Raw genomic sequence first — 11665 nt, 5'->3', positions numbered from 1 at the left:
CCTCCTCTGTCCTGGCCCTGCCAGGCCTCCCTGTGTGGGCACCACCTCCAGTGGCCTCCCTGGTAGCTAGTGCCAGCTGCAGGGCCTGGGCTCCGAAGGCCCAGGCAGAGAGTGGGTGTGGGGGGCTGCGTGGCCACTCGGGCGGCCCGGCTCCGGCCCACACAGCCCCGCCTCCCTGCAGTACATGGAGAAGCTGTCCCAGCTGGCGTACCACCCCCTGAAGATGCAGAGCTGCTACGAGAAGATGGAGCCGCTACGGTTGGACGGGCTGCAGCAGCGCTTCGACGTGTCCAGCACGTCCGTGTTCAAGCAGCGAGCCCAGATCCACATGCGGGAGGTGGGTCTGAGGCTGCTGCCCGCACCCCAGCCCTGCTCGATGCCTGCCATGGGCCCAGCACCTGCCACGCCGCAGCCACGCTCCCCTGCATGCTCGGTCCTGCTCTGCTCACTTCTCAGGTCTCCGCTTAGAGGCTCCTTCCTCTGGGAAGCTCTTTGCTACCCCAAGCCCTTTCCTGGTCCCTTGAGGCAGGACTGCCTTGTGCCCAGCGCTGTGCCAGGCACATGGCGGACACTCAGTAAACATGTGGGTGGGTGAACAAGTGAGCACAGACTGCTCCCCGCTCCTCCCTGGCAGGCCTTGGGGGGGGTGTTGGCTAAGGACCCCTCGGCACCAAGGAAGGGGCTTCATGTGCCCCTTGGTGTGCCCTGCAGCAAATGGACAATGCCGTGTACACCTTCGAGACCCTCCTGCACCAGGAGCTGGGAAAGGGGCCCACCAAGGAGGAGCTGTGCACGTCCATCCAGCGCATCCTGGAGCGCGTGCTAAAGGTGATTGTCCCCGCCCCCCTGGGTGTGGCCAAGCCCTGAGCCTAATCCCTGGCCACCACTAGGACTGCTGCCCCCATGAGGAGGTGCCACTGGTCCCCTTGTGCGGAGGAGAACTCTGAGGTCAGCCCACTGGCCTCCGTCCTCCCGCCAGGGCTGGTGGAGCCCACTGACCTCAAGACCCCGCCCCCTCCTTCCCTGCAGAAATACGACTACGACAGCAGCACCGTGCGGAAGAGGTTCTTCCGGGAGGCGCTTCTGCAGATCACCATCCCCTTCCTGCTCAAGAAGCTGGCCCCCACCTGCAAGTCGGTGCGCCCACCTGCTCCAGCCCCTTAGGCCGGGTGGGGGTGGGGCCCACCGACCCTCTCTCTGCCCCCGGCCCTGACCTCCCCTCTCTGCTGTCCCGCCTGGGCAGGAGCTGCCTCGGTTCCAGGAGCTGATCTTTGAGGACTTCGCCAGGTTCCTCCTGGTGGAGAACACGTACGAGGAGGTGGTGCTGCAGACTGTTGTGAAGGAGATCCTGCAGGGTGAGCGCCGGCGGGGTGTCCAGCCCTAGCCCTAGCCCCAGCCCTAACCCACTCCTGCTGCCGCCACTGTGGGATCATTGCCGTCAGGAGGAGGTGGGCGGGTGGCTGGGGGTCAGCAGAGGTGGAATGAAAGGCCCGAGACGTACACCCAGGGGCTGGGCCGACCCCATTAGCTGTGTGGCCCCAGGAGGGTGGCCTTGCAGCTCTGTGCCTTTGCAGGGAGGGTCATCTGAGAGACCAGATGACACAGCATCACAGCCCTGCTACTTTGAGCAGTGAGGCCTGCAATGAGTCACGCACGTCCCGGTCACAGACACCCACGGGGGGCGGGGAGGTGGGCCCCTCTGGGCACAGGCGTGGTGCCCAAACTGAACGTCCCGCCCCTCCCCTGTGGCCCCACAGCCGTGAAGGAGGCTGCGGTGCAGAGGAAACACAACCTGTACCGGGACAGCGTGGTCATGCACAACAGCGACCCCAACCTGCACCTGCTGGCCGAGGGCGCGCCCATCGACTGGGGCGAAGAGTATGGTGACGGCAGCAGCGGTGGGGGTGGCAGCAGCCCCAGCCCCCCAGAAGCAGCCACCCTCTCGGAAAAGTGGCGGCGTGCCAAGCAGGTGGTCTCCGTGGTCCAGGATGAGGAGGCAGGGCTGTCCTTCGAGGCTGCCCCTGAGCCACCATCCCCTGCATCCCCAGACAGTGTCACTGAGCTCCGTGGCCTGCTGGCTCAGGATCTGCGGGCTGAGAGCCCCCCGCCGGCCAGCCCCCTGCTTAACGGGGCCCCTGCCCAGGAGAGCCCCCCGCCCTTGGCAGCCCCCGAGGCCACCTCACCGCCCACCTCGCCCCAGCACCTCCCCCCTGGAAAGGCTGTGGACCTTGAGCCCCCCAAGCCCAGTGACCAGGAGACCGGGGAGCAGGTGTCCAGCCCCGGCGGCCGTGCCCCCATCCACATTACCACCGAGGACAGCGCGGGGGTGCAGACGGAGTTCTAGGCCGGCCAGTCCCCGTGCTTCTGCTGGACGCGGCACGCAGGACGCTCCCAAGGCACAGGCAGGCTGGGCTCCAGGGAGGGGGCACCCCAGTCTGTGCCTTGTGGCTGGAGGTGGGCAGGGGCTGGTGCGGCACCTCCAGGGGTTGGGCAGGGACAGGCCCACCAGAGTCACTTTATCGAGTTTGGTCAATACTTTATTGCTCCCTGTTTTCTCTTCTGTGGGATGATCTCGGATGCAGGGGCTGGTTTCGGGGCTTTCCTCCTTGTGCTGGGGCTGGACACAGCTGAAGGGGGCTGGGAGCTCTGCCCTTCCTGCCATTTGTCTGTGGCCTCTGTTTCCCTCATGGGTCCTGCCATCCTTCTTGGAGAGAGGGAGATAAAAGCATCATGCGTAGGCCGGGTGTGGTGGCTCACACCTGTAATTCGAGCACTTTGGGAGGCCAAGGTGGAAGGGTCACTTGAGGCCAGGAGTTCAGGGCTATTTGGGAGGTTGAGACAGGAGGATTGCTTGAGTTCGGGAGTTTGAGGTTGCAGTGAGCTATGATGGTGCCACTGTACTCAAGCTTGGGAGTGAGACCCTGTCTAAAAAAAAGCATCATGTGCTATGAAGCCAGCGAATCCCTCCCGTCTCACCAAGGGGCTCACTGGGACGAGGACGATGGAGTCTGGGGCCCTGCCCCTCCCTGGCCTCATAGTGGCCTCGAGCCTTGTGTTCCCCTGTGTGGAGGAGGGGAGATGGAAGGAAGGGATGGCCAGCCTGGGTGTGCCAGGGGACTGATGGGTGATAAGGGTCACCTCTCAGAGGGGGGTGGGCAAGGGGCCTGGGATGAAATGAGAAAGGCCCGGAATGTGCTGGTGTGTGGAGGGGAAGTGTCCCGAGGGAAGGAGGGAGCTGACCTCTGGGAGGTGCTGGGGGTGAGTGGGTGAGGCGACACGGTGGGCTGAGAGCCCCCCTGCACCCCATCTCTCCCTAAGTTGCCTGGGCCCCGCAGGCCTTTATGACCTCTGCACCCGGCCCTCTTGTGCCCACACTCGTGCTTTGGGCTGGAACAGGAGGCAGGGCGTTAGGGGGTGTGGTTCTGTCCTCAGGGCCACCTCTGAGGTACTCACTGACAACCCCCCCCACCCCCCCCAGAGGCGGCTCCTGAGGGGCAGAGGGAGGGACTGTGGCCCCCTGGGAGGATTCGGGGTTGGGCTGTGGCTTGGCTTCTGCTGCCTCTGAGTCACTAGGTCACTTCCCTCTGAAAACTCCAGGCCCCAGGGCCCGGCGCGGTGGCTCATGCCTGTAATACTAGCACTCTGGGAGGCCGAGGCAAGCGGATTGCTCAAGGTCAGGAGTTCGAAACCAGCCTGAGCAAGAGCGAGACCCCGTCTCTACTATAAATAGAAATTAATTGGCCAACTAATACATATAGAAAAAATTAGCCGGGCATGGTGGCGCATGCCTGTAGTCCCAGCTACTTGGGAGGCTGAGGCAGCAGGATTGCTTGAGCCCAGGAGTTTGAGGTTGCTGTGAGTGAGGCTGACGCCACAGCACTCATTCTAGCCTGAGCAACACAGCGAGACTCTGTCTCAAAAAAAACAAAAACAAAAAAACTCCAGGCCCCGCTTCAGATGTCCTGGGAGTCACTTTGGGCCCAGCCATCATCTCTTTCATACCTCCCTGTTCCTGGGGGCGGGGGTCAAGCCAAGGCGCCCCAGCTCGGCAGCCCCACCCCAGGGCCTCCCTGCTGCTGTGGGGGGTGGGGGAACAGAAGCTGACTCCTTCAAGGTCCCTGGGGTGGGTCCCTTCCTCACCCTGCATCCTCTGTCCCCAGACCTACGCTCCACGGTGGGGGCCTTAGCCCCACAGGACATGCAGCAACGGCTGGTGCTCAGGGACCCCCAGCCCCAGTCTCAGCCGTGTCACTAATCTCTCCTACCGACAGTGTCGGATGCCCTAGTGCCTTCGGGGGTTTCCAATCATCCTTCCCAGATATTGTATTGAAAATATTATGCTTCTACTAATCAATAAATTGCTTTATTTAAAGCTAGTTGCCATGTGTGGTGCGAGGGGTATCGGGGGGTTGGTGGGAGGTTTGGGCGGGGGACTGTGTCCAGGCCCCTTATAGCTGGGCTTTCTGGGCTCATCACCTGCCTGAGTACCTGTAGGTCCATGTTCCGAGTTCTTGTAACATCCCGGTTTACAGAGGAGGAAACTGAGGCTCAGAGAGAAGGGATTTGTCCATGGTGAAGAGCCTTCTGGCGGCTTCCTCGGCCAGACTGCAGAGTGCTCCTCGGGCAGCCTCAAGTCTAGATGGCGCCGCTAGCGCTTTCAGGACTCCTGATCAGTCACTAGCATTTATAGGGCCCTTATGTGCGGGACCAGGAGCCACAGGGCTCTAGGAGAGGTGCTGTCATCGCCACCACTTCGTGTGTACACTGAGGCCCAGGAGGGTGGGAACCATGGCTGAGGTTGGGTGGCATAGGGACACCCCAGTAACCCCTGGTAGCTAGGGGGGGGTGGATTGCCCCACCAGTGAGTAAAAACATGTCCCTATTGGGTGGGGTGGCAGCCAGTGACCTTGGGGGATGTGGGCTTCCCCAGTGCCAGCTGGTCTGTGGTGGCCGAGAGCTTGGGCCTGAGCCTCCCTTAGTCAACAGGGCTGGGGTGAGACAGGCCGAGGGGCCAGAGGCCAGGTGCACCTACCTGCGCCTCGCTGTTGCCCGGGGCAAGTTACTAACAGCCTCCAGCTCTTCCAGAAGAGGGAATGTGACGGTCCTTGATCCCTGGGTCCTAGTGAGGAGTTGGGGGATCCTCAAACACTGCTCCCCAAAGTAGCCCTGCCTGCCACAGGCCTGGGTCTCTCCTCTTGGCCAAGCTGAGCCATGGAGGGTATTGAGGGGAGAGAAAACAATCAGATCCCCAGGATGAAACATGGGAATATAGCCAGGCCCCTTGAGATACTAGTATCCGTCATTCTTTTAATGTATTTATAAAATGTAATATTTTATGTAAATATGACTGAAATAATATAACATTTGACTTAGACACGAACATGTTAACCGCTAGCTTCCTGTCCAGCACCTGCTGTTCTCACAGTAATTATTAACTGCTGATACACTATTTCCTTATCAAGCAGAAAGAGGGTCACAAGAAAAATCTGATTTGCAAAAAAAAAAAAAAAAAAAAAAAGCCCTTTAAAAAGTTGCAAGTGATTGCTGACACCCAGAAGTCTGATTACTCCAGGTGTAACCTGAGACTACAGACAACACGGCCCTTTGGGTCCTGAAACTCCCCCTCCCTTTCTAGCCAGCCACACTCGTCCTCACGCCCTGGCCACGGAAAGCTCTCCACCTCCTCCTCTTCTTGGACGGATCTGAGAAATTTTACTCTCCCATCTTTTTGCTTTGGCCAAATCAAATAAACCTTTCTGTATCTCCAAACACCGGTGTCAGTGCTTGGTTGGGGTTGTCTATGGGGTACAGGAGCCTAAATTTGGGGTTCTGCACAGGAAGAGGCACTAGCTCCTGCCCTAGAAAGCAGAGCCATCGGCCCTGCCAGGCAGTGCTGCGTGAAGATGGTCCCAGCGAGGCTGGCCCTTCTGCCAGCTCGCTCTTGCGGATGCTGCACCTCAGCGCCCCCTGCAGGCCACCAGCCTGAGTCAGGGACCCATGGTGTCCTATGCTCAAAGAATGGGGAAACCAAGGCCCAAAGTCTGGCCAGGGTCACTGAATGAGCTGGAGGCAGAGCCTACATGCCCTGAGCAAGTCTGACACCAGCCCAAAGAAAAGGCTGCCCTTGGCTCAAAACCATCCACCAGGCCGGGCGCTGTGGCTCACGCCTGTAATCCTAGCTCTTGGGAGGCCGAGGCGGGCGGATTGCTCAAGGTCAGGAGTTCAAAACCAGCCTGAGCAAGAGCGAGACCCCGTCTCTACTATAAATAGAAAGAAATCAATTGGCCAACTGATATATATATAAAAAATTAGCCGGGCATGGTGGCACATGCCTGTAGTCCCAGCTACCAGGGAGGCTGAGGCAGAAGGATCGCTCGAGCCCAGGAGTTTGAGGTTGCTGTGAGCTAGGCTGACGCCACGGCACTCACTCTAGCCTGGGCAACAAAGCGAGACTCTGTCTCAAAAAAAAAAAAAAAAAAAAAAAAAACCATCCACCATAACGTGTAATCAACATGCACCTTTACAGCAAGAGTGTGTGCTTGGCTCCTGGAATTGTGCAATGGACAACCTGCAAGGCTGCATGGACTCAAAAGTTAGGATGCTTCTGGGCCCCAAACCCAGTTGCAAGGCCCCAACTGGGCCCCAAGGCTTCTGGGATAATGCCCATACATGGGGCACACAGCCTGGGCCGTAGGGCCTCCTGCCCATGGACAGGGGCTGCCATCACTTGGCTCTAGGTGCCATTCTCTGCTCTGGGCCCTGGTCTCTCTCCCTGAGGAGAGGGGAGCTTGGCTAACTTGACACTCATCTGGGATCAGCTCTAGCCCTGCCCTCTCCTTTGAGGTGCAGCACACTCCTGGCCCCTTTCCCCAGAAGGCTGCCCTCCACCCCAGCCCCTCCCCGCCCGGGCTCCCATGATGACCTGGTGATGACCTGGTGACAACTCTGAAGGAGACGACTCTGAAGGAGACGCTGAGATGGATTTATTGACTTGATGTTCCTGCTTTGGGTCAGTTGTGTGGGGTGGCAGGGATGGCGCAGCTGTGGGGAGCAGGAAGGGCCCAGAGCACTGGGGAGCAGCAGAGAGGGGTCCCAGTGGGGCTTGTGAGAAAGGCCTGCCCTGCACACCTTCCCAGGATGCCCGATGGCCTCTGGCCACCTCTCATGCCCAGCCAAGGCCCTCCTGCTTGCCCTCCACGTGCAGAGTGGGCGGCATCGTGCATGCTCCACAGGTGAGGACCCCAAGCTCCTCCCTGCCCATGGTCAGAGAGCTGGGGGTGGCACAGCTGCCCTCGCTCCGCCTCTCTGGCCCACAGTACTCAGACCAGCCACCCCACAGGTCGGGGTGCCCCCACCTGGCGGAGGCGTGCTTGGAGCTCCAGGTGGGTTTCTGGGCTGTGGGGAAAGGGCCCAGGGCAGGGCGGCCTTGTACTCGTCTGGCCAAAGTCGGGTGAGTGGGTGCCTGGGACCTGCAGGGGCCGAGGCAGGGCCAGAGGACAGGGTGCGAGGGGCCGGCGACACTCAGCTGCTGTGGTAGATCCGGAGGCACTGGGCGATGGGCTGGCGGCACAGCGGGCAGGTGCGCAGAGGCTGGCAGCACTGCTGGCAGCAGCAGACGTGGCCGCAGTTGAGGAAGATCATCTGGGCCTGAGGAGGGAGAGGGGAGCGTGTGGGCCTGGCCCTGCCTGGTCCCCAGGAGGGGTATGAGCCCCAGCCCGGGGGCCCTTCCTTGTTCTTTACCTGAAAAATCTGATAGTGCGTCCCTTGAGCCGTTCAAATACCACAGAAATATAGAACGCGTAAACCATGGAAAGGGGAAACCCAGTCCTTCTATTAGCAGTTTGTGTCTATTTCTCTACAGTTTATAAAGAATATATAAATAACTACCTGTAATCCCCCAACGCTTTCCTTCTTAAATAAAACTGGGGCTAATATCCCAATGTTTCCTTTTTGCAATCTTTGCCTTGCCCCTCTCGGACACGTCCCCGTCCTTGCTGTGCGCTGGCTGTGAGGTGCCCTCCGTGTCCCCCTACTCTTGGACATTTAGGTTGTTTATAATTTGTTATTGTTTATGCACTTTCCTAACCCCTGAGCTCCCCAGTCCAAACACAATTCCGGCCTCAGAATGTAGCTATGCTTTGCTTGAGCACTTCCTCTTTCTGGGAATTTGTCCTAAGGAAACAATCAAGGACGTGCTCCAAACTGTCCAGAGCTGTCTGTGTATCAAGAAACTAGGAGCAGGCTGGGCGCGGTGGCTCACGCCTGTAATCCTAGCACTTTGGAAGGCCGAGGCTGGCGAATTGCTCAAGGTCAGGAGTTTGAAACCAGCCTGCGTAAGAGCGAGACCCCGTCTCTACTATAAATAGAAAGAAATTAATTGGCCAACTAATACATAGAGAAAAAATTAGCCGGGCATGGTGGTGCATGCCTGTAGTCCCAGCTACTTGGGAGGCTGAGACAGAAGGATCGCTAGAGCCCAGGAGTTTGAGGTTGCTGTGAGCTAGGCTGACGCCATGGCACTCACTCTAGCCTGGGCAACAAAGTGAGACTCTGTCTCAAAAAAAAAAAAAAAAAAAAAAAAAAAGAAAGAAACTAGGAGCCACCTACAGGGCCCAAGAGCAGGGCTCGGTTGAATTTGTAACCACTGGTCTCTCTGTATCACAGCATCCCCTGGGTCAATTAAAAGACCATGGAATAATCAAACTGCGAACACAGCTGCTTTTTTGTTTCCTTTTTTTTTTTTTAGAGACAGGGTCTAGCTCTGTTGCCAGGGCTGGAGTACACTGGTATCATCATAGCTCACTGCAACCTCAAACTCCTGGGCTCAAGAGATCCTCCTGGTCTCAGCCTTCTGAGTAGCTGGGACTACAGGCGCAGCCACCACACCCGGCTAATTTTTTTTTTTTTTTAGAGACAGGGTCTATGTTGCTCAGGCTGGTCTTGAACTCCTAGCTTCGAGTAATCCTCCAACCTCAACCTCCTAAAGTGCTGAGTCTCACTCTGTTGCCCAGGCTAGAGTGCAGTGGCATCAACCTAGCTCACAGCAACCTCAAACTCCTGGGCTCAAGCTATCCTTCCTTCTGCCTCAGCCTCCTGAGTAGCTGGGACTACAGGCATGCACCACCATGCCTGGATAATTTTTTTGTATATATTTTTAGTTGGCCAATTAATTTCTTTCTACTTTTAGTAGAGACAAGGTCTCGCTCTTGCTCAGGTTGGTTTTGAACTCCTGACCTTGAGTGATCCGCCTGCCTCGGCCTCCCAGAGTGCTAGGATTATAGGCATGAGCCACCGTGCCGGCCGGAAGATTTTTATTTTATGCACTGCTATGTTTAATTTTTCAAGTGTGTTAATTCTGTAATAATTTTTAAAAAATGATCCTCCGCAGGGAAAATCATGTTGTTGATATTCTGTAACTTGGGAAAATTTTTCCTAACATATTTATTAAATAGTGGGGAAAAAAACCCTTCTTGAAGACAAAGAACAAAGGTCCCGAGAATGATGTTAGCATTGCTCATTGCTCACATTGGGATCATGGGTTTATGGGTCATTTTTATTTCCTGTAATTTTTTGCTTCTGTTTTCCAAATTTTCTAAATGAACACAATATACTTAAGTAACTAGAGAAAAATGTTTAGAAACCATGCCTGGAGAGCCCGCGGAGGCCCGCGCAGGCAGGGCAGGCAGGGGGAGGGGGCTTGCACATCAGGCGGCCACCCCAGACTTACCTCCCGTTCCAGGCACACGACACATTCTGAGGTCTGCACCTCCAGCTCTGCGGGGGGAGCTGATGGCCTCACTGTCTCAGCAGGCTCCAGGCGGCCTGGAGTGGGGGGCTCCAGGCCCCCAAAGACCTCACCCTTGGGTGGGTTCAGCTCTGTAGGGACCAGAGGGATAGGCTGAGCCAGGGTCATCCTGATGACTCCACCCCTAGGGGCTCCTTGGCCCTGCCTGCCCCCAAGTGAGTGAGCTACAGGGGAGGGGGCCTCTGAGCTCAGAGCCAGGGGAAGGGCTCTCCTCTGCACGCACCCTCTTCTCCCCATGCACCCTCTTCTCCGGGCCTCATTCCCCATCTGTAGAGTGGGAGCAGAGTCTCTCTGTCCTGGCATCTGGCAGTGCTGGCAGGGATGGCTGCAGCACTGTGTACTGGGCCCTCTGATCCCCGAGAAGCCCCCAAGGCCACTTCCCTCCTTCCTCTCACCCCTGCCCCTGGCCCCGCCCCCTGCAAGTCGCCAGCATGCCTGCCACTCTGCCCTAGAGACCCCCGACCCCCTGCCTGGGTCCCAGCCAGCCCGAAGCAGAATCAGCTCTGACAAAACATGATGTCTCTTTTTTGTTATCATGCAGTGTGAGCCACTAACTTCCCTGACTCTCACTCTCTCTCTGTCCAGGTCCCCATTCTGATCACAGTTCACTTTATTCATTTATTCTATGGTTTGAATTACATGTATTATTTTTTAATACTAGGAAAAGAACTAAAGATTTTTAAAAAGCTGCACGTGGAGGTGGACCAGGCAGGCAATCTGCTAGAGAGGGAAGACCGTGCGGTCAGCTCCAGGCTGATCTGAGACAGTAAGCAGCAGCCGGCCCTGACGCTGAGGGACTCGGAGGCACCGCGCCCTGCTCCACGTGAAGGGGCACCTGCAACTCCTGCTCAGCGGAGGCCTATGTACAGGGGGTGACCCCAGCTCCCGATGCCAAACTCTGCCTACCTCCAGTGTGAAAGCTGGAAGGGTCAGTGCTGAGGAAACCTCCAGAAGGGACCTATTTTGTACCTTACTTGATACTGAAAACCTAGAAGTTTAATGACTTTTTCTTAGGCTGAGTCATTGTCCCTGGAGTAAAACTGGCTACAAAACTGGAGCCTGCAGGCCGGGCGCAGTGGCTCACGCCTGTAATCCTAGCACTCTGGGAGGCCGAGGTGGGCGGACTGCTCGAGGTCAGGAGTTCAAAACCAGCCTGAGCAAGAGCGAGACCCCGTCTCTACTATAAATAGAAAGAAATTAATTGGTCAACTAATATATATAGAAAAAATTAGCCAGGCACGGTGGTGCATGCCTGTAGTCCCAGCTACTCAGGAGGCTGAGGCAGGAGCATTGCTTGAGCCCAGGAGTTTGAGGTTGCTGTGAGCTAGGCTGACGCCACGGCACTCCCTCTAGCCTGGGCAACGAAGTAAGACTCTGTCTCAAAAAAAAAAAACCAAAACAAAAAACTGGAGCCTGCAGACGTTGTGGTGCTCTAGTCAGCCGGCTCCCCCAAACCCATGGCTGCCCCTGCCTGGTAGTCCAAGCTCTTGGCCCACCCGAGGAGAGCTGGACCAGTTATTGGAGCTCTGGTCCAGTAACTCCCCCTTCGCCTCTGACCCTGTCCTTGCTGTGGCTCTGGCCATGCTGTGGGCTTGCCTCCTTCGTCCTTGTTCTGGGCCTCTCACCTCTTCTCCAGGCAGGCAGTAAAGCCCAGTGGTTCCACCATCTGCCAGCACTGTGACCTTATGGGAGACATGCTAACCTCTCTCTGCCTCAGTTTCCTCATCTCACAATGAGATAACAGTGCCCACTTCATGGGATTGAAACAAAGTTTCCATGACATGGTACATGTAAAGTGGTGGCACTCACCCAGCTCCTGGACAGTGCTCAGAACTCAGAAGGCCCAAAGCCACACCTGCT

At 57.2% G+C, this 11665-nt stretch overlaps 2 protein-coding genes across 3 annotated transcripts in view; one reads left to right on the top strand and one right to left on the bottom strand.

The window, feature by feature from the left end:
• Positions 1 to 4372, top strand: part of NIBAN2 (niban apoptosis regulator 2) — a 53699-nt gene extending 49327 nt beyond the window's left edge. The window contains exons 10-14 of the mRNA XM_012771992.3: positions 182 to 337; positions 712 to 828; positions 1030 to 1137; positions 1244 to 1355; positions 1758 to 4372. Coding sequence (XP_012627446.1) covers positions 182 to 337; positions 712 to 828; positions 1030 to 1137; positions 1244 to 1355; positions 1758 to 2344 — 1080 coding nt within the window. The 3' untranslated portion in view covers positions 2345 to 4372. The remainder of the gene's footprint in view (positions 1 to 181; positions 338 to 711; positions 829 to 1029; positions 1138 to 1243; positions 1356 to 1757) is intronic.
• Positions 4373 to 7383: 3011 nt separating this feature from the next.
• LRSAM1 (leucine rich repeat and sterile alpha motif containing 1) overlaps positions 7384 to 11665 on the bottom strand; it is a 43366-nt gene continuing 39084 nt past the window's right edge. For both annotated transcript variants that reach the window (XM_012771980.3, XM_012771983.3), the window contains 2 exons: positions 9728 to 9876; positions 7384 to 7647 (listed from right to left, as the gene is read on the bottom strand). In XM_012771980.3, the coding sequence (XP_012627434.2) occupies positions 7522 to 7647; positions 9728 to 9876 (275 nt within the window). In that variant the 3' untranslated portion in view covers positions 7384 to 7521. The remainder of the gene's footprint in view (positions 7648 to 9727; positions 9877 to 11665) is intronic.

Source organism: Microcebus murinus, chromosome 12, assembly GCF_040939455.1.
Source record: "Microcebus murinus isolate Inina chromosome 12, M.murinus_Inina_mat1.0, whole genome shotgun sequence".
Taxonomy (NCBI): Eukaryota; Metazoa; Chordata; class Mammalia; order Primates; family Cheirogaleidae; genus Microcebus; species Microcebus murinus.
The sequence above is the reverse complement of the archived record's forward strand: the minus strand, read 5'-3'. Positions and strand labels throughout refer to the sequence as shown.